The sequence below is a fragment of the Entelurus aequoreus genome, linkage group LG22, assembly GCF_033978785.1.
Source record: "Entelurus aequoreus isolate RoL-2023_Sb linkage group LG22, RoL_Eaeq_v1.1, whole genome shotgun sequence".
NCBI classification, from domain to species: Eukaryota; Metazoa; Chordata; class Actinopteri; order Syngnathiformes; family Syngnathidae; genus Entelurus; species Entelurus aequoreus.
Genome location: NC_084752.1, coordinates 43739047 through 43765271, shown reverse-complemented (window position 1 = coordinate 43765271; position 26225 = coordinate 43739047). Strand labels below are relative to the sequence as shown.

At 37.9% G+C, this 26225-nt stretch overlaps 1 protein-coding gene across 1 annotated transcript in view; it reads left to right on the top strand.

Moving 5' to 3' along the window:
• Positions 1-26225, top strand: part of lrba (LPS-responsive vesicle trafficking, beach and anchor containing) — a 503640-nt gene that overhangs the window by 41591 nt on the left and 435824 nt on the right. Inside the window, exons 3-4 of the mRNA XM_062033425.1 lie at positions 18676-18907; positions 25073-25173. Of these exons, the coding sequence (XP_061889409.1) occupies positions 18676-18907; positions 25073-25173 (333 nt within the window). The remainder of the gene's footprint in view (positions 1-18675; positions 18908-25072; positions 25174-26225) is intronic.

Genomic DNA, 26225 nt, shown 5'->3' with positions numbered 1-26225 from the left:
AATAATAATGATGATAAGAAATCTAGGTGTTTGATTTATAAAATAAGTAAATAAGTTTCACTTCTTCCCACTCGTTTTTGGATTTGAAAAAACCCAACCATTATGTATTGTTTTAATTTTTTCTGTGTTTTCATAGTGAAATATTTGGTTCTATTTATATACCTTACTGTAATGTTATCAAGATTTCCTCTTCATCATTTCTTTTAATTTGTTTTCAACATGTTCAAAATTGTACAACATGTTAAATACGGAGAATCAGAAACATTTATTCATGTAGAAAAAATATCACCTGGCATCTTTGACAATCAAAGCATGATCGTAACAATCCACATTTTATGTTATTAGTGCGTGAAACTGCTATCTAAACTTGGAAGTGTAGCCCCTCTCCTCTTAATGGAAGTGCTCCTAGAGCAGGATTACAAATTCTGTATTACTGCAAAATAGAAAATGTGGCCAGACACCAACACGCTGCAAGTATTTTTTAAATTCTCTTTAAAAACGTGTTTCCTTTTCATGTTGAGCGGCTCCAAAAAGCATAAAGTTTAAAAACATTTCATTAAAGCAAATTAATTGTCCAGTCATTGTATTAAAAACTTTTAAATCATCTGTCTGGGGTACACTTATTCATGACGAAAAAGCATATCTTTCTGCAATTAATCGCGATTAATTTTGAGTCATCTATGAATGAAATGCGATTAAATAAAAAAAAAAAAGCTTGATACAACATACGAGTTAGACAAAAACAATGAGAGAAAACAATTAAAAACGACATTTTCTGAGTCCCTGAAGTTGTAGTGGTGTCCACACAGGCTGGTGATGAAAATGACTTGATGTGGACCTTTCGCTTAATACATTTGGTCGCACACAGCATGACCGCCCGCATCTGCCTCCACTTTAGAAGGAGCTCAAAAGGTGTTTCAATTGGTATGTTGCAACACTGCTGTGGAGCTTTGGGCTAAACAGCAGTCAGAATTAACCCCTGGCCTCCTCCTATCATCCATTCTCAGCAGGCAGCGTAATGATATGCTAATAAGCTTGGCAGGCCGGGTTCCAATGGTGCAGCGCTGCGAAAGTTGTGAATATTAAATATCGTGTAGTACAGCGTTGCATGAAAGGAAACATGAAGGAACATCGAAAGATGAAAACAATTCCTTATGGGATGTTTTTCTTACCAACGATTTGTATGAATTTTTAACTCATATTTCCCTAATGAAGCAATTTAAATTTAAATAATGTGATCAGGCAATGTTTTAAATGACATTTTAGCGTTGGTACAAGTTTCAAAATGGGGGATTTGGATACAGTCAAGGAGGTGGTGGTCAGAAAAAGTTAAATGCCAATTGATCGCAAAGATACCATACAGGGTTTCACCCCAGATTGCAAATATACATGTAGCCAATATGACGTTACAGTGTTTCCCATAAACTGCCAAGATACCTGTGGCGGTGGGGGCGTGGCTATGGACGTGGTCACCATGACATCATCGAGTAATTTGCATAATTTACTACAATGATATGATTTTCTCTAAAAAGGCTCAAAAAATGTATACTTACTAATTAATAATAACAGTTTTGTTTTAAACGTCCATCCATCCATCCATTTTACAATATAATTACAACACTTTATGTACATATTTATATACAGATTTGAACAATAAGTTATTCACTGAAATATATTTATTAATTGTGGTTCTTACAAAAAATATATCTTATAAAATATAAAAGCTAAAATGTCTCTTAAAGCTCTGCCCCTTTAATTAGTGCATACTAAATAATTTAACTTTAGCCTACTACTACAACCATATTATTTACCAGCAACATAAAGTGAAACAGAGGCAGAGGTGTCCTGCCACAGTCAGTAACAAATAAACAGAAAACAGTAGTGGTCAAATACAAATAAGGCAACAGGAGAAGTATCCTACACTTCTCTTTTGTAAACTAAATCTGAACAGCCGATATGGGCATCTACATCAACTATATGATTTGCCTGAGAAGCTGGACAGGACAAAAAAAAAAAAAAAACTTTTTTTTTTTTAATTTGTGGCGGACGTAATTCTTTCGTGGCGGGCCGCCACAAATATATGAATGGGTGGGAAACACTGCGTTATCATATACAGTACACACATTCTCATTCACAACACAACTGATGGTCCCAACCCCATTGGTAAAGCAAGAAATTCCACTAATCAACCCTGATAAGGCACTCCTGTGAAGTGAAAACCATTTCACCTCTTGAAGCTCATGGAGAGAATGCCAAGAGTGTGCAAAGCAGTAATCAGAGCAAAGTGTGGCTATTTTGAAGAAACTATAATATAAAACATGTTTTCAGTTATTTCACCTTTTTTTGTTAAGTACATAACTCCACATGTGTTCATTCATAGTTTTGATGTGACAATCTACAATGTAAATAGTCGTGAAAATAAAGAAAACGTATTAAATGAGAAGGTGTGTCCAAACATTTGGCCTGTACTGTATATGATGTCATGATTAATACAATCGGCCTTGGTGCATATACAGTATTTTCTTTGAAAAGGATATACAGATGTTATATATAAAACAGATCTGTTATTAGTATTAACATATGTTTTTTCTCGTGTATCGCTTTGCTCTCTTATATAATAAAATAATAAAACCAGTACCTCCATGGTAATGCCCCCCTCTACCTCAAAGAACTGCTCACCCCCAAATCCTCCACACGACACCTCCGCTCCGGACAGGCTAACCTCCTCCAACCTCCAAAGACAAAACTACGAACAATGGGAGACCGGGCTTTCTGCGCCACCGCTCCCAGTCTGTGGAACGCTCTCCCTGACCACCTGAGGGCACCACAGACTGTGGATGCTTTTAAAAAAGGCTTAAAAACCCTTCTTTTTAAAAAAGCCTTTTTTTAGATTAATGCGTGCTAGTTCTGGCTATTAGGTTGTTATAGTTTTTATTTTTATATTTTTTATTTTATTATCTTTTTATTTTTTTTAATACACTGTAGCACTTTGAGGTTGTTTGCTCAATGTAAAGTGCTTTTTACAAATAAAATCTATTATTATTAAAATATAATAAATATGAATTAGAGATGGAAAAAAATAACTTGAGGTGGTTTATTGATTTTCTCCACAATAAAGTCACTGTAAAACTAAGCACACAAAGGAAAGTACGTCAGTATGCACATTAAGTACACATACATTTAGCAATCACGTTAAATTGATTATACAGTTTACAATAAATGGGAAAAAAAAGCAATACAATTATAAATGATGAAGGTAAGCTCTAATGCTGTTAGCTTAATGTTAACGTATCATGGACCAACTTATTGACAGGCTAACGAAAATGATCAGGGCACATATATAAAAAATCATTCACACTCGCATACGTATGGACAATTTACAGTCTCTAATGAACCTAACATGCATATTTTTGAAATGTGTGAGGAACCCGCAGTAACCGGAGAAAACCCACACAGGTGTGGGGAGATCATGCAAACTCCACACAGATGTCCAAATGGACGTTCGAAGATGCATACGGCGTAGAGTTAATGTTACTGTCAGTAGTAATGTCAAAATGAGGTGTGGCGGCTTTTATTTTGCTGTTTCAGTGCGCCATGATCAACTACATGTAGGGGGAACCTTGGGTGGGTGACCTGTGTCAGGTGAATGGAAATACCCCAAGTGTTAAACTTATACTCTGTACTTTTATCAGGCGAATTCTGTGATCAGTCTACTGTTCCCCGCCTCCCAAGTAAATTGTCTGGCCGAGGTGCAAGATTGCTTTTAAATGACAACACTTTGATCGATTCACCTGAATAGCCTCGTATCCTCGGGGCATTGAATGGATCACAATTTGACTGCGGAGGTTGTCTTGGTAGATGTTTGGCCTCTCATCCGAACAGGCTTCAGCCCAACTCTGAATTAACGACCAGAAAATACATTGACCTGGGCGAGTGAGAATATTCACAGACATTAATAGCCTTGACACTTGTTGTACGCTCCTCTGCTGTCCTAATGCAAGCTCTGAAGGTGGGATGTGATGTTGTGTTAACTGCCGCCAACTGCCAGTGAGTGTAATGTAGTGTCAAAGAGAAGGACAATACCTGCAATACTGGTTTTAGAACAAACCAAGGAGAGGTCTATCAGGTTGTATCAGAACCACTGCAGTGGGAGATATATGGTTGCTTCTTAATAATTCAGTATTTCCTGCCACCATGAATGTGCCAACCCTGAATTTTTCTTTCATCTCTTCTCCAGTTTTAGCAGCGTCAAACACGCTTTTTGCACTTCGAGCCCTAGTGCCATGCAACTGGCAAGGCTGCATCTAACAAGGAAATTCTTTGTTTACTTTAGGATCCTATCGCCCCCTTCCCGTGTCCGCCTCTGACATTCTTCGGCATAAATTTAGCAAATGCACAACATCTGATTCTGAAAGACAGACACGATATTGTGTAACTTTTAATCAGGAGTAACTGTTTTCAAAGGAAGATGACTTTGTAAGAACATGGGATACAAGTGTATCTCCTCTTTTCCTATGTGCAAGGAGCATTTCCGGACAAGCCCTTTCCTTTTGTTTGACAGTAGCAGTTAACCTTCAACTTACATTGACCATAAAAGGTTGACCCTATCTGTAAACTGCCAGCTCTTTTTGTGTAAAACTGAACTTTATGAAAAAAGTCAATGTAGTTATAGCCATAACAATTTACTTTGTCATCATTAAACACTCCCTCCAATTAAAGGGACTCTCATTCAAACCAATTAACCTTTGCTAATTTGGTTTGTCTCGCTTTCACTTTGTTGCAATTGTGTCAAAACATTTAGGGTTTTGGAAGGTCCCAAACATAAATTCACTCACAATCTGACTAATTTGGAGCATCTTTATAGGACAAAACCAATTTGAAATGTGTCTTTTTACCCAAAAGACTGACACCTGTTGTAACGTTATAATTAGGGATGTCCGATAATGGCTTTTTGCCGATATCCGATATTCCGATATTGTCCAACTCTTTAATTACCGATACCGATATCAACCGATACCGATACTGATATATACAGTTGTGGAATTAACACATTATTATGCCTAATTTGGACAACCAGGTATGGTGAAGATAAGGTCCTTTTTTTTTTAAATTAATAAAATAAAATAAGATAAATAAATTAAAAACATTTTCTTGAATAAAAAAAGAAAGTAAAACAATATAAAATCAGTTACATAGAAACTAGTAATGAATGAAAATTAGTAAAATTAACTGTTAAAGGTTAGTACTATTAGTGGAGCAGCAGCACGCACAATCATGTGTGCTTACGGACTGTATCCCTTGCAGACTGTATTGATATATATTGATATATAATGTAGGAACCACAATATTAATAACAGAAGGAAACAACCCTTTTGTGTGAATGAGTGTAAATGGGGGACGGAGGTTTTTTGGGTTGGTGCACTAATTGTAAGTGTATCTTGTGTTTTTTATGTTGATTTAATAAAAAAAAAATTAAAAAACGATACCGATAAGTAAAAAAAACGTTACCGATAATTTCCAATATTACATTTTAAAGCATTTATCGGCCGATAATATCGGCCGGCCGATATTATCGGACATCTCTAGTTATAATATACATTTACAGTGTTTAATGAAAACATGACTGTCATCCGACTGCTTTAGTACCAGACTCTTGAATGTATCTGTACACAGTCATCAAGTTAGGATTCAGATTGTGGTTATTATCAAAGTTTTTAACCCTTGGTTATTCAAACACAGTAAAAAAAGGAGTACAGAGAATATTAAATGAACACTAGAGCAAGGTTTTAAAAAAGTAGAGAGAGCTTTTTACAAATGATCTTTTTGTACAACCGACTACCTATACCTCCACTCTATAGTTAAATGTAGTCATCAAGTATCATTTTGGTTCCATGTTCAAAGGATCTTATTGATGCCATTCAGTCTGCTCTTACAGAATTAAAGCATGGCAGGTGGCTCCTCTGAAGATATTCTTAGAAATCCACTTATTAGAGAATATTCCACTTCACTTTGCTCTTTTTTATCTTAGTCCCTTTTTGCTCATCTTCACTTGACGAGGAAAAGGGTTCAATCCCTTGAATTGTTTGCCAGTATCCAGTCAAAACCTAATGATGCCTGTTCAGTTTCAGAAAATTAAATAGGAGTGATTTGACTTTTAATGAATATACTTATCTGGTACAAGTGTGCTAAAATTAAAACTAGAATAACAGGCCAGGTTTACAAAGCCAAAGCATCCTAAATAATCTTCAAATTAGCCTCAAGTCTTTTTGTTTAAGAGTGAAGTAAATCTCCGTGGTTGTGCGATACAAACGATCAACTATATACATTTGGCTGAAAATAGTTTTAAACACTATTGTCGTATCTTGATAATGCATGTTGATGACACATTCTAGCTGTGTCCAACAAATTTGACAGCAACAAGTGAACGACACAATGTAGCGTCCTTGCTAGCGACTAATGTCCCTTGTCTCTTGAATGTAAACAAAGGTGGGCGGATCGATACAAATATCGACAGTAGTGATACCAAGTATTACATCATTTTATGGTCTTTTGTAGGGATGATGTGTGATAAGGAATTATCGAGTTCGAGCCTATCATCGAATCCTCTTATCGAACCGATTCCTTATCGATTCTCTTATGGAGTCCAGATAGGTTGTTGTATATGGAAAAAAACACACAATATTTGGTTTAACAAAAGCTCACTTTTATTATATAATAAAAAAATAAAATCTAATAAATAAATAAATATTGACTGTTACACACCTAAAAAAATAAAATAAAATAAATAAATATTGACTGTTGTTACCCAAAGTATATTAAGTGGGATTTTTCAGAGAAACAAATATATACAGTAACACAAAAACAACCTGTCTCTGTGATCACTATAGGTGTATAAATAATAATATAGTGTTAAATAAAATCAGTCCCTTGGGCACAAAACTGAAAATAATACAGCTCTCCAAAAAGTGCACTTCTGCTGCTATTTGACATAACTGTTTGTTATGATGCTTTGACATTTTTGCACGTTATTTCTTTATTGAAAGAAAATTCTATGAAGAGAAAAGTTCTTTGCAAATGTGGTTACAATGCTAAAAAATGAAAAGTTAAAGCTAAAAAAAGAAATACACTTTATTGAGTTAACATTATTTCTTTATAGGGGGAAAAATGTTATGAGCTAGAGAATATAACAACTACAATACCCAGCATGCAACGGGAGTTACGATCATGCGCGGTAGCCCCGAAAAGTGTTGCATGTTGCCACACTGTGAAAGTAAACGTCAAGAACTCAGCCAACACGCCTCGTCTGCATTATTTATAATTAGACAAACAACACATCTACAGTGTGATTTTGTTTTGTTTACAAGGAAAGAAAAACAAAAGTTAAAAAAGGGAGATATGTTTTATATATATGTATGTATGTGCTGCGGTTGCTTTAAGAACGTTGCGACAGCTGCCGTAAAGGAGGTGCGTTGCTAGCCTGGTTGCTATGTTTCCGGTTGGTCGTAAAAGTGTTGGTCATGTGTTTTACCCTGCTCAAATCTCTCAGTAAAGTTATTCGATGGATTATAGCTTTTGTTTTGAACTTTATTACACCTTGGAGCGCTTTTTCCCGTCCATTGTTTTCCTGCTTTCGCTATCTGCGCCTAATGACTGAGCTACGTGACGTCATTTCTTGTGATGTCCCACGGAGCATTTCTGGTCGGGACGGGATTCGAATAAAGAATCAACTCTTTTCCTTTACTATAGTGGTCTCGATAACGGGTACTGGTTCTCAAAAAGGGATTCGAGTCCGAGGACTCGGTTCTTTTCTTATCAAACAACCGGGAAAACCGGTTTCGAGTATCATCCCTAGTCTTTTGTCATTTGTGTTATGGTTTACAAACCCAGCAAATACATCTCTAGACAAAGGAGGATTTTTAAAGGCAAAAGCCAAAAAAAAAAAAAAAAAAAAAAAAAGAATTTCAATCACAGCTAGTAGTAGGAAGTAATTAAAATATTTAGTTGATATTGTTAGACCACAATCCTGTGTTCTTATCTGATTATAAATGTGGTACCATTGTAATTAATTAATGATCTTGAAAATGTTAAGTATCAGTATCAGTACTTATATGGCCAGTACTGCCCCTGTAACTACTTGGTATTGGATCCATACCCGAATTTGTAGTATCGCCCAAAACTAACAACAGAAGACTAAGTGCTTAGTACACTTTAACAGAAGTGTAGATAGAACCATGTTACAACAGAAAGTAACCAGTTATAAACAGTAAATTAGGAAGTCGATTAATAATAATTTTGATAATACAACTGGAAATGACACAAAATGTTACCGCATTTGTCAGCAGCTAAATTAGGAGCCGTGTTTACCTGCTTTGAAATGGGTCTATTATTTATATACTAATTAATATATTGTGATACATACCGTTATTGCAGGAGGCTGCAATATATATCGCAATATACAGTACTGGCCAAAAGTTTGGACACACCTTCTCATAAAATGCGTTTTCTTTATTTTCATGACTATTTACATTGTAGATTGTCACATCAAAACTATGAACGAACACATATGGAGTTATGTACTTAACAAAAAAAGGTAAAATAACTGAAAACATATTTTATATTATAGTTTCTTCAAAATAGCCACACTTTGCTCTGATTACTGCTTTGCACACTCTTGGCATTCTCTGGATGAGCTTCAAGAGGTAGTCGCCTGAAATGGTTTTCACTTCACAGGGGTCAAAGTTTAGATGCCTTCAGTGACAATCTACTATGTAAATAATAATTATACTCATGAACTGTTGCATACAATTTGTCAAAATATACTCTCCAACTGTGTTGCCTGTGCTATTGTTTTTTAGACAAATACAACATGGTGGGACGTTTATTGAACCCAAAACTTTGATCCCACAAGTCAGAATGACTTGAACATTTTCACATAGAATAGAATAGAAAGTACTTTATTGATCCCTGGGGGAAATTCAGCACCACTCACATATAAGATTAAAAGGCCTACTGTAAATGTAGGGTATTTTAGTTGAATGTACAGTATGTCATTTTGACTACAACCCATAGATGTCATTTACAGCCATTAGAAAAAAAAAACTAGACACAGCAGCCTAATGAACGCCGCCATCGTCAGTTATACTGCCGCTTGTCCTACATTATTCGCTTGACGAGACTCGGCCCAATCGGTGCAACGCCGGCAATGAGCTAGGTCATGTGCCAAATCGCTTCTGTTTGGCGAGTGTGCAGCTTTGCGCTTTCATGCACCAGTGTGCCAAACGGCATTTGGTTTGATGAGATGGCTTGCTAAAAAAGATGATGGCTGTTAGGTTGGGGGGTGGCGGAGACCATCAACCAGTTGCTGGAGCGCAATGGCTATCACGGCTCTTTCAAGTGTTTTCGGCCTTGGTTTGTTTGAAAAACAAAACACGCTGTGGTGCAGTATATGGTCCTCATCTAAAGGTCAGTGTTGCTGCCCATGGATCTGATTGTTTTCATGTGGAAAGGCCTGAACAGTACAACAGAAGTACCATGGTCGGTAGCATCAGCCTCGCTGCACAATATTGATCAGAATTAATAACTGACATTTCAAAGACATGCCTTTCAAATTTAAATTAGTTACTGACTTAACTAGTAATCAATTATTTGAGTATTTTTATTAGGGTGTAACAGTACACAAACATTTCGGTTCGATACGTACCTCGGTTTAGAGGTCACGGTTCGGTACAGTAAGAAAACAACAAAATAATTTTTGGGTTATTTATTTACCAAATTTGCAAAATCTTCCACCAAAAATATTTTTCTTAGTGGAATATTTGATGTGAAGTAATCGGAACCTTGGATAGGTCAATAATTCATAATAACATTGCCAGCTTTGTTTTATTAGTCAACATTGCAACTTTTTCTAAATTACATTTAACCTTTAAGCTTTTTTTATTTTACTTTTGTTATGTTTATGTTTATTTTAATAGTATTTTTAGAATGTGCCGTTGGCCTTTAAAACATTAGCTGTGGGCCGCAAATGGCCTCCGGGGAACACTTTTGACACCCCTGCTATAGATAATAAAAAATTAAATGTGATAAATCTATGGATAAAAAGCAGAGCCTGGCGACGCATGCGCGTTTATCATAACTCTCTCTCTCTGTCTCTGCCCCTCCCTCACCAATGCTGCTGTTTGTTTTGTTTTTAACCCCTTCTTAACCCTGAACGTACATTGAAAATACACGCAACCCTAACTCAAAATGCCGGACATTTGAGGCATTTAAGAAACGCCGCCCTGACAGCCCCGCAAAAGAGGACATGTCCGGTGAAAAGAGGACATATGGTCAGTCTATTGTAGCCCGTTAGCAGCTAGCATGCCGCTAACGGGCTAGGATACACTGACCATACGTCCGGTGAAAAGAGGACGTATGGTCAGTCTATCCTAGCCCGTTGTCCGGCATTTTGAGTAAACAATGCACACCGAGGCACAACACACAGCAGTGTGTTGTGCCTCGGTGTGCATTGTTTACACAACGTACATTGCGCTACTTAATATGTCCGTGTGGAAACTCGTTCGGTACACCTCCGAACAGGAACCCCCGAACCGGAACCCCCGAACCGGAACCCCCGAACCGGAACCCCCGTACCGATACCGAAACGGTTCAATACAAATACACGTACCGTTACACCCCTAATATTTATGTATTATTTTAAATTCAGAGGCAGAATCAGAAGTTTCTGAAATCATATTTTTTATACCAATGTAAAAAAATAGAGTAGTTACCATAATGTGGAGTTTGTGCAGCTTCCTAAAGTTAACATCATTGTTTTTCTTCTTCAGGCCCAAAACTAGTTGTGTTGTGCACTATTTCTCTTCAATGGCTTGAAGGTGAGGCAACAATCAGTTCCGAAGGGGAAAAAAAAGCAAACATTGTGATGCGTTTTTGAAAGTATGCTTAAAATTAGGGCTGGGCAATATGGCCTTTTTTTAAATATCTCGATATTTTTAGGCCATGTCACGATACACCATATACATCTCGATATTTTGCCTTAGCCTCAGTGTACTTTTGTGCATGATGTCACTAAGATGACATATCAAAAGTGCACTTTTTGTACAGAACGCCACTACAATAGTTCAAAACAGATAAAGTGCACTTTTGTGCATGATGTCACACAAGATATTTCAATAAGTGTCAAATAAAAATGAGCTGCATAATAGGAAATCAAATAGTGTATGTCCTTCACTATGTGGTAGGTTCCTGCGGACGTTATCTCCTTCTGTTGTTGACTATTTTTTTCATACGGTGTTGATGTGGAAATGGTTGTGTGGGCATTTTGTTGGTGTGGCACCGAACGGAGATGTTGACATGCGGAGTTTCAAGCACTCTTCATTCTCTAGCGGGTGACTTTTCAAATGATGCTACATATTAGCAGTAATGCTACTTTTTGTAGCAACGCTTTTGCCCCACACTTGACAAATTACGGTTGTCTGTTCGACATCTTCCCGCTTGAAGCCAAACCACCGCCAGACGATGGACCCCCTGCTGTATTTCTTAGGAATTAATTCTTCCTTCATTTGTTACCAGATTCGCACCTTCTCTCTCTCGTATCACCACTCGCACCACAGCTAACGTTACCCATGCCGCTACCTCTCTGCTCTGCGAGGGCGTATACGTGTGTGACGTATGTAAGAAGGTGCGCTTGTTTTATGTGAGAAGCAGACACAAGAAAGAGTGAGAAGAGCCTGTAGTGTAATGCCCGCAGCTAAAAGCAACTGTGTGAGAACGTATACTCCAATATCACCATATAGTCATTTTCTATATCGCACAGAGACAAACCCGCGATATATCCAGTATATTCGATAGATATATCGCCCAGCCCTACTTAAAATGATCAAATTACGTACATTTTAAATATGATAAATGTGCTTGTTACTACATAAACCTAAATGAAGATGTTTGGATGTTTTTTTAAGGGCTTTGTCGGCGGAATTGCACGGCGGCCATTGGCTCTGTTGAAAGCAGGCTTTTAATCACATTTATTTAATATTTAGAATGCAGAAAAACCCAAAAACATCCATCGTCATGTCTCTCGTAATGATTGTGAACAAAAATTCCCCAAAAAGTGCAGTTCCCCTTTGAGTGGAATACATCTTACACCAACAGCTTCCACGTGCAAGTCAGGACACTGCAGCGATGCGTGTTTTTTTTTTTTTATAGTGCACATGCTTTTTTGGGGCTTCCCGGGTGACTGGCTGTTGGAAATGGCAAGTGGCAGTCAGGCATGAAAGCCAGTGGAACGGGAAAGGCTAAAACTGGCAAGTGGAAAAATGGACGGATGGTCCGGTGAAAGGCTAAGAAGCCTGCGACTGTCGCTTGACTGTGCTTTGCCAGGGTATTTTTTTTATAATTGGAAGATATGGTCTTCTCTTCTTGTGTCTTCTTTGAAAACCCCCAAAGTGACCTTTAACATGAGCGTCGCTCCGACTACATATACAACTTTCCAATGATCCCTGCCGTGCTTCCATGTTCTTCTCCATGGAGACTATAGGAAACGTGCTCGTGCTTTGTGACACGTCCCAGCGGCTGCTAAGCCATGATTAATTCAGGTAGGCCTCAGGGGGAAAGAGCCAGGCTAGGTTACCCAGCCAGGGATGGTGATAGTGTCTGGTTGCCTTAAAGCCACAGTGTTTTGGTGCAGGGACCCTCATATGTTCACACCAAGGCTGAACCTGGCAACCTCTGCTGCATGTTGTGGCATAAAAGGCTTTAGAAGACACACCTGTAATACAGATAAGTTTTATAATCATGAGGCAAATGGTCAGTGACCTACGGACAATGAGTGGTTAAGTTCTGTACCTGCCTCTGCAATGACTATTTGCTTGATGTTTTTCAAACGTCCTTGCTCAAATTTGACCGACATGTGCTTGTCAGCCTCTTAAAAGGTAGTACCAAATTTCACCCTAAAGTGGTTGTTTTGTAGCGCGCATTGAACTATGTGACAGATTTCAAGCGGAACGGTCTTATCGGGACTGACTTTACATTCTGGTGAATTTGGCAGAAACTTTGTAGCAAAGGCAACACAGAGGATGTCAGGTTCAAACATTGATGACATCTATTAAACAGACAAAGAAGCAAGGAATCAAACAGAGACAGAATTCAATTTGGCTCAATTGAGGAGAAACGTCTGGGCTGTACAATTGTACAGTGTCCCACCATGCTCTGACGAAAGTTTATTTGGACTTTCCCTGATTACATGGCGACAGCTGTTTTTAAAGCAGTGGTTCTTAACCTTGTTGGAGGTACCGAACCGACCAGTTTCATATGCGCATTCACCGAACCCGTCTTTAGTGAAAAATAAAATGTTTTTTTTTTCCAATTCAAGACAAAGTTATGTTTTTTTACTGGTGCACAAAATGAACATCACCTTGTTCAAAGAACAAAACCAACACACTGCATAAACTCACAACAAATTACACACCTGCAAATTAGATGGAAAATTAGAGGGAACATTGTTCGGGGGTATCCATAATACGCGATAGGGAGAAGTTTTTATTTACACGATGAGTCGGGTATGTCATGACCTCCGCGGCAGAGGCTCCGCCGAACCCCTGAGGCCGACTCACCGAACCCCTAGGGCAGTGGTTCTCAGCCTTTTTTCAGTGATGTACCCCCTGTGAACATTTTTTTAATTCAAGTACCCCCTAATCAGAGCAAAGCATTTTTGGTTGGAAAAAAAGAGATAAAGAAGTAAAATACAGCACTATGTCATCAGTTTCTGATTTATTAAATTGTATAACAGTGCAAAATATTGCTCATTTGTAGTGGTCTTTCTTGAACAATTTGGAAAAATAAAAATAAAAATAACTAAAAACTTGTTGAAAAATAAACAAGTGATTCAATTATAAATAAAGATTTCTACACATAGAAGTAGGGATGTACGGTAATATCGGCCTGCCGATATTATCGGCCGATAAATGCGTTAAAATGTAATATCGGAAATTATCGGTATCGTTTTTTTTATTATCTGTATCGTTTTTTTAATTTTTTAATTTTTTTATTAAATCAACATAAAAAACACAAGATACACTTACAATTAGTGCACCAACCCAAAAAACCTCCCTCCCCCCATTTCTTTCTGTTATCAATATTCTGGTTCCTACATTATATATCAATATATATCAATACAGTCTGCAAGGGATACAGTCCGTAAGCACACATGATTGTGCGTGCTGCTGCTCCACTAATAGTACTAAACTTTAACAGTTAATTTGACTCATTTTCATTAATTACTAGTTTCTATGTAACTGTTTTTATATTGTTTTACTTTCTTTTTTATTCAAGAAAATGTTTTTAATTTAGTTATCTTATTTTTTATTTTTTTTTAAAAAGTACCTTATCTTCACCATACATGGTTGTCCAAATTAGGCATAATAATGTGTTAATTCCACGACTGCATATATCGGTTGATATCGGTATCGGTTGATATCGGTATCTGTAATTAAAGAGTTGGACAATATCGGAATATCGGATATCGGCAAAAAGCCATTATCGGACATCCCTACATAGAAGTAATCATCAACTTAAAGTGCCCTCTTTGGGGATTGTAATAGAGATCCATCTGGATTCATGAACTTAATTCTAAACATTTCTTCACAAAAAAAAATAAAAATAGTAATAGTCTTTAACATCGATATTTATGGAACATGTCCACAAAAAAATCTAGCTGTCAACACTGAATATTGCATTGTTGAAGTGAAGTGAATGACATTTATATAGCGCTTTTTCTCAAGTGACTCAAAGCGCTTTACATTGTGAAACCCAATATCTAAGTTACATTTAAACCAGTGTGGGTGGCACTGGGAGCAGGTGGGTAAAGTGTCTTGCCCAAGGACACAACGGCAGTGACTAGGATGGCGGAAGCGGGGATCGAACCTGCAACCCTCAAGTTGCTGGCACGGCCGCTCTACCAACCGAGCTATACCGTCCATGCATTGTAATGAATGGAATAGCCTACTTGATTTGATGTTCAGTTTATGAACTTACATTCATATTTTGTTGAAGTATTATTCAATAAATATATCTATAAAGGATTTTTGAATTGTTGCTATTTTTAGAATTTAAAAAAAAAATCTCACGTACCCCTTGGCATACCTTCAAGTACCCCCAGGGGTACGCGTACCCCCAGGGGTACGCGTACCCCCATTTGAGAACCACTGCCCTAGGGTTCGATCGAACCCAGGTTAAGAACCACTGTTCTAAAGGAAGGGGGTCGTAAACAGCCACTGCCTTTGGTCACAAAACAGTTCAAAGAAAAGGTGCCTGGATGGGAGTCAAGTCCTGCTTCCTCTCCGCTTTGTAGATCTCGGGTCAAGATAAAAGCTTCCTGTGGATTACAATACATCAAAGAAACCCACACCTTCATGTTGCTTCCCATCCTACACAGTGGAGTTTTACAAGCCTTTTGCTTGGTAGGATCAAAGACAGCTTTTGTCCTCTCGCCGGGAACTCATGGCCACACAAAGTTTTGTGATACAATTATTCTGACAGTCGAAGACATTTTTTTTTGTGCCAAATATGTGTATTGCGGTTCAAGCGTAGAAGAGTTAGCTGTGACAAATCTAACGATGAAACGTGATAGTAATTAATTGGACAATTTTGACGAGTACTTTAAAGGAGACTTATTATGCTTTTTTTGCAAACCAACTATTTTTATCTATTGGTACCTGGTTTTGTGTATTTGAAATCTGCATAAGTGTCGATCTTTATAAAACAATATTGCTTTCCTTCATACTTCCTCCAAACGCGCGGTTTGGAGATAGCGGATATCTCCATGTATGGTAAAATTTGACGCGCGTGAGTCCGCCGTTGTAGCCCAACATTGTAGTCAATCCTTCTTTATCTCTATCCTCCTGTTGTGAGGCGGACTGGCTCGTACATGCACATGCATCCTCCGCTGTTGCCACTTCTAACACCGAGTAGTGTATACTTCAAACTTATATTTGTCAGTAGACAACATGGCTGACGGGGAGAAGACACAGTCGAAGTGCAGGCACATACATAAGAGTGCTCCCTAAGTGGCGTATCCTGAAGAGACGGTCAGAAAACGGTGATGGTCTGTAAAAACATAATCTATGCCAAATTTTGACCAAAGTCGCCGTTTCGATGATATTTATTTCCTAAGGGGGCGGGTGAGTGTTTCGGGGACGAATGACTGGTCCCTGGAAACATGATTTTCAAAGACAAACATTCCTTTTCTTCCCGATGACTGCATTTCAGTCCCATTATGTCATTTTTGTGTCATTTTATGTCAGTATTCTTATGTATTTTACGAACCCCGTTTCCATATGAGTTGGGAAATTGTGTTAGATGTAAATATAAACGGAATACAATGATTTGCAAATCATTTTCAACCCATATTCAGTTGAATAAGCTACAAAGACAACATATTTGATGTTCAAACTGATACATTTTTTTTTCCCGCAAATAATCATTAACTTTAGAATTTGATGCCAGCAACACGTGACAAAGAAGTTGGGAAAGGTGGCAATAAATACTGATAAAGTTGAGGAATGTTCATCAAACACTTATTTGGAACATCCCACAAGTGAACAGGCAAATTGGGAACAGGTGGGTGCCATGATTGGGTATAAAAGTAGATTCCATGAAATGCTCAGTCATTCACAAACAAGGATGGGGGCGAGGGTCACCACTTTGTCAACAAATGCCTGAGCAAATTCTTGAACAGTTTAAGAAAAACCTTTCTCAAGCAGCTATTGCAAGGAATTTAGGGATTTCACCATCCACGCTCCGTAATATCATCAAAGGGTTCAGAGAATCTGGAGAAATCACTGCACGTAAGCAGCTAAGCCCGTGACCTTCCATCCCTCAGGCTGTACTGCATCAACAAGCCACATAAGTGTGTAAAGGATATCACCACATGTGCTCAGGAACACTTCAGAAACCCACTGTCAGTAACTACAGTTGGTCGCTACATCTGTAAGTGCAAGTTAAAACTCTCCTATGCAAGGCGAAAACCGTTTATCAACAACACCCAGAAACGCCGTCGGCTTCGCTGGGCCTGAGCTCATCTAAGATGGACTGATACAAAGTGGAAAAGTGTTCTGTGGTCTGACGAGTCCACATTTCAAATTGTTTTTGGAAACTGTGGACGTCAAAGAGGAAAAGAACCATCCGGATTGTTCTAGGCGCAAAGTGTAAAAGGCAGCATGTGTGATGGTATGGGGGTGTATTAGTGCCCAAGACATGGGTAACTTACACATCTGTGAAGGCACCATTAATGCTGAAAGGTACATACAGGTTTTGGAGCAACATATGTTGCCATCCAAGCAACGTTACCATGGACGCCCCTGCTTATTTCAGCAAGACAATGCCAAGCCACGTGTTACATCAACGTGGCTTCATAGTAAAAGAGTGCGTGTACTAGACTGGCCTGCCTGTAGTCCAGACATTGAAAATGTGTGGCGCATTATGAAGCCTAAAATAGCACAAGGGAGACCCCCGGACTGTTGAACAACTTAAGCTGTACATCAAGCAAGAATGGGAAAGAATTCCACCTGAGAAGTATCCCAAACGTTTACTAAGTGTTGTTTAAAGGAAAGGCCATGTAACACAGTGGTGAACATGCCCTTTCCCAACTACTTTGGCACGTGTTGTAGCCATGAAATTCTAAGTTAATTATTATTTGCAAAAAAAAGTAAAGTTTGAGTTTGAACATCAAATATGTTGTCTTTGTAGTGCATTCAACTGAATATGGCTTGAAAGGGATTTTCAAATCATTGTATTCCGTTTATATTTACATCTAACACAATTTCCCAACTCATAGGGAAACGGGGTTTGTACAATGTACTGCTTTTATATTTCCTGTATTTTATATTATTACTTTGATATACTTTGATACTTTTTATATTTTAATTTTTTATCCTGTAAAGCGTCTTTGAGTACTCTGAAAAGCGCTTTACCAAATAAAATGTATTATTATTATTATATTATTAATTTCCATGATATTCCGCGTTCTCCTCATCCATTGTGGTAACGGGGTGAAAAAACTTTGACCATTTGACTTCAGGTCAGTCTTCGACCATTTTGACATTTTAAGGTGTAAAAAACGATCCGCCTTGAACACGAGGTATTTTATTTTGGAAATAAACCGGGTGCTTTCTTTTGTTTCTGTGCATGACTTCCTGCCCCAGTTAATCTGATTTTTACTGAATTGATCTGCCGTGGTAAAAGAGGATTAATTTAGGCTCTGTGTGACATAATTCGACCGGATAGATATTCGCTCCATCTCGGAATCACTTGTCAAATTCAAGCGGACACTAATTCGGCTTTGTAAATCCATGCCGAGTGTGTGTTAGCCGCTCTCTATCTCCATATTTTCCGAATGACGTCTCTTTACGTCGTCCAACTCTGATGGATGGATGAGTCGCCTCGAGTGTCAGCCTCATAAATCAACTGTGTCTGAGATGGTGGGGATGGCACCCTGGAGAGGGTCGTGGCACATCTGGACGCAGCGCCGTCAGTCAGGAAAATGGCACTAACGTTGTTGTATTATGAAGTGATGGCCCACGCAAGCAAATGTGCGGCGTACATGTTAATATGACCATGAGATCCTAAGTATTCCCAATTGCGATGTACCATTTTTAACTGGTGTTTATCCTAACCTCCCTCCAGCTGGTCGGCGGACAGTTCGACCTGGAGATGAACTTCATCATCCAGGAGCCTGACAGTATCGTGTGCATGGTGGAGCTCTTGGACAAGTGTGAGCTCACCTGCCAGGCCGAGGTGTGGAGCATCTTCACCGCCATCCTCAAAAAGAGCGTTCGCAACCTGCAGGCGTGCACCGACGTGGGCCTCATCCAGCTGGTGCTGCAGCGCGTGTCGGCCACTGACAGCATGATCGCAGGTACCACTATTCAGTCCTTTTTCTTTCCATTTCCTTTTTGGGAGCTGGACTTTCATATCAAAGCACCTTTGCAACCAGTTATTTAATTATAGTACACCACACACACACACACACACACACACACACATCTGAGGGTGTGTGACAGTGTTGCTCATCTGCAGATTACTAGAATTTATTTCCACCGTGTCCGCATCAGTGCCCTTTTGCCAGTTAGATCAGCGCAGGCCTACAGCAACTGTGCAGTCAAGTGAGGGCGAAGCGATGGCAATGTTTACTGAAGTGCAAATGTTCCCTACATTTGTGTCGTGTTGTCCTTCTAATACACTTTTTCCATCATCAAAATTCATGTGTTCATTTCACTTGCCTGCATGGTCAAAAAAGGTTATTTTTCATACTTGTTTGGTTTGTTTGAGAGATCGGCCGATATGTTTTTTTAGAGCCGATACCAATTATTAGTAGTCAAGGAGGCCGATAACTGATATTTGGAGCTGATATTCCAGTGTTTCCCATAAACTGCCAAGATACCTGTGGCGGTGGGGGCGTGGTTATGGGCGTGTTCACCATGACATCATCGAGTAATTTGCATAATTTACTACAATGATATGATTTTCTCTAAAAAGGCTCAAAAAATGTATACTTACTAATTAATAATAACAGTTTTGTTTTAAACGTCCATCCATCCATTTTACAATATAATTACAACACTTTATGTACATATTTATATACAGATTTGAACAATAAGTTATTCACTGAAATATATTTATTAATTGTGGTTCTTTTATCTTATAAAATATAAAAGCTAAAATGTCTCTTAAAGCTCTGCCCCTTTAATTAGTGCATACTAAATAATTTAACTTTAGCCTACTACTACAACCATATTATTTACCAGCAACATAAAGTGAAACAGAGGCAGAGGTGTCCTGCCACAGTCAGTAACAAATAAACAGAAAACAGTAGTGGTCAAATACAAATAAGGCAACAAGAGAAGTATCCTACACTTCTCTTTTGTAAAGTAAATCTGAACAGCCGATATGGGCATCTACAAGGGATGATGTTTGATAAGGAATTATCGAGTTCGAGCCTATTATCGAATCCTCTTATCGAACCGATTCCTTATCGATTCTCTTATCGAGTCCAGATAGGTTGTTGTATATGGAAAAAAACACACAATATTTGGTTTAACAAAAGCTCACTTTTATTATATAATAAAAAAATAAAATCTAATAAATAAATAAATATTGACTGTTACCCACCTAAAAAAATAAAATAAAATAAATAAATATTGACTGTTGTTACCCAATGTATATTAAGTGGGATTTTTCAGAGAAACAAATATATACAGTAACACAAAAACAACCTGTCTCTGTGATCACTATAGGTGTATAAATAATAATATAGTGTTAAATAAAATCAGTCCCTTGGGCACAAAACTGAAAATAATACAGCTCTCCAAAAAGTGCACTTCTGCTGCTATTTGACATAACTGTTTGTTATGATGCTTTGACATTTTTGCACTTTATTTCTTTATTGAAAGAACATTCTATGAAGAGAAAAGTTCTTTGCAAATGTGGATACAATGCTAAAAAAATGGAAAGTTAAAGCTAAAAAAAAGAAATACACTTTATTGAGTTAACATTATTTCTTTATAGGGGGAAAAATGTTATGAGCTAGAGAATACAACAACTACACTACCCAGGATGCAACGGGAGTTACGAGCGTGCGCGGTAGCCCCGAAAAGTGTTGCATGTTGCCACGCTGTGAAAGTAAACGTCAAGAACTCAGCCAACACGCCTCGTCTGCATTATTTATAATTAGACAGACAACACATCTACAGTGTGATTTTGTTTTGTTTACAAGGAAAGAAAAACAAGAGTTAAAAAAGGGAGATGTGTTGTATATATATGTATGTGCTGCGGTTGTTTTAAGAACGTTGCGACAGCTGCCGTAAAGGAGGTGCGTTGCTAGCCTGGTTGCTATGTTTCCGGTTGGTGGTAAAAGTGTTCGTCATGTGTTTTACCATGCTAAAATCTCTCAGTAAAGTTATTCGATGGATTATAGCTTTTGTTTTGAACTTTATTACACCTTGGAGCGCTTTTTCCCGCCCATTGTTTTCCTGCTTTCGCTATGTGCGCCCAATGACTGAGCTACGTGACGTCATTTCTTGTGATGTCCCACGGAGCATTTCTGGTCGGGACGGGATTCGAATAAAGAATCAACTCTTTTCCTTTACTATAGTGGTCTCGATAACGGGTACCAGTTCTCAAAAAGGGATTCGAGTCCGAGGACTCGGTTCTTTTCTTATCAAACAACCGGGAAAACCGGTTTCGAGTATCATCCCTAGATATTCCAGTGTTTCCCATAAACTGCCAAGGTACCTGTGGCGGTGGGGGCGTGGTTATGGGCGTGTTCACCATGACATTATCGAGTAATTTGCATAATTTACTACAATATGATTTTCTCTAAAAAGGCTAAAAAAATGTATACTTACTAATTAATAACAGTTTTGTTTTAAACGTCCATCCATCCATCCATTTTACAATATAATTACAACACTTTATGTACATATTTATATACAGATTTGAACAATAAGTTATTCACTGAAATATATTTATTAATTGTGGTTCTTACAAAAAATATATCTTATAAAAATATAAAAGCTAAAATGTCTCTTAAAGCTCTGCCCCTTTAATTAGTGCATACTAAATCATTTAACTTTAGCCTACTACTACAACCATATTATTTACCAGCAACATAAAGTGAAACAGAGGCAGAGGTGTCCTGCCACAGTCCGTAACAAATAAACAGAAAACAGTAGTGGTGGTAGATAGACACAAAGCTTTATCAAACATCTGATCCACTGAACAAAGAGCTCCAAAAATCTTGATCCTACACTTCTCTTTTGTAAAGTAAATCTGAACAGCCTATATGGGCATCTACATCAACTATATGATTTGCCTGAGAAGCTGGACAGGACAAAAATTTTTTTTTTGTGGTGGTCTTAATTCTTTCGTGGCGGGCCGCCACAAATAAATGAATGTGTGGGAAACACTGTATTCATTTAAACACGAATTGTATATTTCAGTAAACACCTGGACAAGGCTTTAAGTCAGAGGTGACCATTACATCGATGGCGAGCTAGCGGTGGATGGTGGAGGGTGTGTCAGTCCATCGCCAGCCAGGCATTAAAAAATTAGTCCTAAAAATGATCAATCATCAATCTTCACCAAGACGTGACTTTGGTCACTTGATTGACATTCACGGCACCCGAGGGTCTTGTGAGATGACGCTGGCTGCTGCCAGATCATTATTAAGAAAAAATGACAGGCAGGAAGACGAGAAACTTTTTGTATTTCAACAGACCCTCGCGCCTGCCGTCAAAACTTTAAAGACCGACTGCACAGTTCCTGTCTTCACAATAAAAGTGCTGCCCCATCTCTTAACAAAATAAGAGTCTCAAAAAGCTGATCACCTTGACTTAGTCATTTGAAAAGTAGCTCGCCTGCTGAAAAAGTGTGGGCACCCCTGCTTTAAGTTGTTTTTTAACATTATTTTTAATAAACGTCAGCTCAGTAGCGACAATGTTTCATGCTGCGCTAATGTTGTAGTCAATTTAGCACCGAAATACATAAGGTTGATTTTACAAACACCTTTATTATGTGTTTCTAATGCTGCGGGTCAGAGGAGCATCAACATTTGCATTTCAAAATGTAGATAATCTTCTGGGAAAATTGGTCAAAATATAGGATTTTGATACATCTTCTTCCATGTGAGAAGGAGTCCCACAAAAACTCAAATAAATGCCCTGTCAGATATCAAAATACATTTTGGGAGAATTTTTGCCAATGAGATTATTTGTTATTCCTAAATGAATTAAAAAAGGGAACTTTTCTCAAGCAGAGAAAACAGGCTGGTGCTTTAGCAGTAGTTACTACTATCTACTTTAATAATTATATGTTTTATTTAATACTAAACAATGGTATTGTGTGTGTATATTGTATCTGCTGATGTAGTTCTAATGTAGTTCTGTTGTAGCAAAAAACCCCAACTAATTGAATAAAAAAGCAGGTACCTGATATTAGGGTTGTACGGTATACCGGTACTAGTATAGTATCGCGGTACTAATGAATGAAAGACGGTACTATACTCTGTTTGAAAAGTACCGGTTCCCGGGCATGACGGCGCGTAGTCACGTGGTGACATTGCTGGTTTTACGAGCAGAGGAGCATGTTCGGCAGCGCACACACACAGAGTACTTACAAGCAGACACAGTGTGCAGACAGAAAAGGGAGAACGGATGCATTTTGGGTTAAAAATTAAAGATAAAGGTGAAGTTATAACACCGAAACACCCTCTGGAAGAAGTGCTTTAAGACATGGCTAACTAGCATCGAACATCCATCCGCAGTCGGCAATGTTTTAGCTACTTCTAAATCACTAATGCTGGCCTCCATGGTGACAAATAAAGTAAGTTTCTTACAAGTATCATTATCACTGCAGGACGAGGACTAGCTAAACATGCTTCACTACACACCGTAGGAGGATACAATAGCTCACCGCTGACAGCAAGTTAGCGTGTCTGAATGTAAACAAATGCCATGAGTGGATCTACACCTGATATCCACTGTAATGATACCAATAGCGTATCCAGTCAATACTACTATGATTACATTGATATTTTTTATCATCACAAAATCTTTTTTCCTTTTTTAAAAATTCATATTATGTTTATAAAGTCAGTAAATACGTCCCTGGACACATGAGGACTTTGAATATGACCAATGTATGATCCTGTAACTACTTGGTATCGGATCCATACCTACATTTGTAGAATCAGCCATAACTTATTTAAAGTAGGGATGTCCGATAATGGCTTTTTGCCGATATCCGATATTCCGATATTGTCCAACTCTTTAATTACCGATACCGATATCAACCGATACCGATATCAACCGATATATGCAGTCGTGGAATTAACACATTATGCCTAATTTGGACAACCAGGTATGGTGAAGATAAGGTACTTTTTAAAAAAAATTAGTAAAATAAGATAACTAAATTAAAAACATTTTCTTGAATAAAAAAGAAAGTACAACAATATAAAAACAGTTACATAGAAACTAGTAATGAATGAAAATTAGTAAAATTAACTGTTAAAGGTTAGTACTATTAGTGGAGCAGCAGCACGCACAATCATGTGTGCTTACGGACTGTATCCCTTGCAGACTGTATTGATATATATTGATATATAATGTAGGAAGCACAATATTACTAACAGAAAGAAACAAACCTTTTGTGTGAATGAGTGTAAATGGGGGAGGGAGGTTTTTTGGGTTGGTGCACTAATTGTAAGTGTATCTTGTGTTTTTTATGTTGATTTAGTAAAAAAATATATATAAAAAAAAACAAAAAACGATACCGATAATAAAAAAAACGATACCGATAATTTCCGATATTACATTTTTACGTATATATCGGCCGATATTATCGGACATATCTAATTTAAAGTATTAAAGAAGAGAAGAATAATTGATTATTACATTTTAACAGAAGTGTAGATAGAACATGTTAAAAGAGAAAGTAAGCAGATATTAACAGTAAATGAACAGGTAGATTAATAATACATTTTTACATCTTGTCCTTCATAATGTTGACAAAATAATAGGTGTATAACTGACACAATATGTTACTGCATACGTCAGCAGACTAATTAGGAGTCTTTGTTTGTTTACTTACTACTAAAAGACAAGTTGTCTAGTATGTTCACTATTTTATTTAAGCACTAAATTGCAATAAGAAACAAATGTTTCATGTACTTTAAGATTTTTTGTTAAAATAAAGCCAATATTGCCACTTTTTGTGGTCCCCTTTATTTAGAAAAGTATCAAAATACATTTTGGTACTGGTACCAGTACCAAAATATTGGTATCAGGACAACCCTACCTGATATACCGGTACATGAAAATGCCAAATATTGACGCCGATGATTGGGCAATCTGTAGTTTGTTCATCAATTTTCTGGTTGCTTACCAGGTAGAATACAAGCTATTACAGTATACACAGCTCTCACCAAAGCTAGCAGGCTATCTCACTCCTTTTGATAACTTCCTTGATTTACTTTCAGTCGAAATAACTATTTTCTTTTTTCCCCCCTGCTTGTGCCTTTCAGACCTGCTGGTGGACATGCTGGGCGTGCTGGCCAGCTACAGCATCACGGTCAAAGAGCTGAAGCTGTTCTTCAGCAAGCTTCAAGGAGAGAAAGGCCAGTGGGTGAGTCACGGGCATAACCGCCTTCCGTGATGTCGTCTTAGTTGTGGCGGACACATACGTGAGGAATGTGCTGGCAGCACATCAACTGCTGTCGCCCCACCGGGCCCATGCCCTTGTCACACTGATGAGCTGGGTCATGTTGGTCCAGAGGGATTCTCTGCAGCCATGTCTCTACATGAACCGCAGTGTTTCGTCAGCAAACTGCCTTATCTCTTTTAACGAACTAATCTACTCAAACTGCATTATTTTGGCCAAAAATAAGATCCAGATTTATTTCCCTTTAAAAACTCTATTTTCGACAAAAGAGGGGTGGGGGTGGTAAATGACATCATGGAAAACTAAAGAGGCCAAAGAAACGGTACATATATTTAAACTACACAAATATTTGTTATTCATTATTTGCGTCAACATTTCAGGCTTTTCTCATTACATTATGCTTTTTTGCTCTATTTTTTTCCTTCTATATACAGTACAGGCCAAAAGTTAGGACACACCTTCTCATTCAATACGTTTTCTTTATTTTCATGACTATTTACATTGTAGATTGTCACATCAAAACTATGAATGAACACATGTGGAGTTATGTACTTACCGGTAACAAAAAAAGGTGAAATAACTGAAAACATGTTTTATATTCTAGTTTCTTCAAAATAGTCACCCTCTGCACACTCTTGGCATTCTCTCCATGAGCTTCAAGAGGTAGTCACCTGAAATGGTTTTCACTTCACAGGTCTGCGTGAAGCTCATCCAGAGAATGCCAAGAGTGTGCAAAGCACTAATCAGAGCAAATGGTGGCTATTTTGAACTAAAAGGGACAAAGCAGCCACTGTATTTACCAGGTACTAACTAAAAGTAACTCAGCAGCCATTGTATCTACTAACTAAAACTAGCTAAGCTGCCCCTGTATCTACTAACTAAAGTAACACAGTGGTAGACTAAACAGCCACCGTATCTACAAACCAACTAACCAAACTCATTGCCAGCATTATCGACTGACTAAGCTCATTACTTGACTGACTGCTGTAGCTCCTAACCCAACAAACCATTCACTG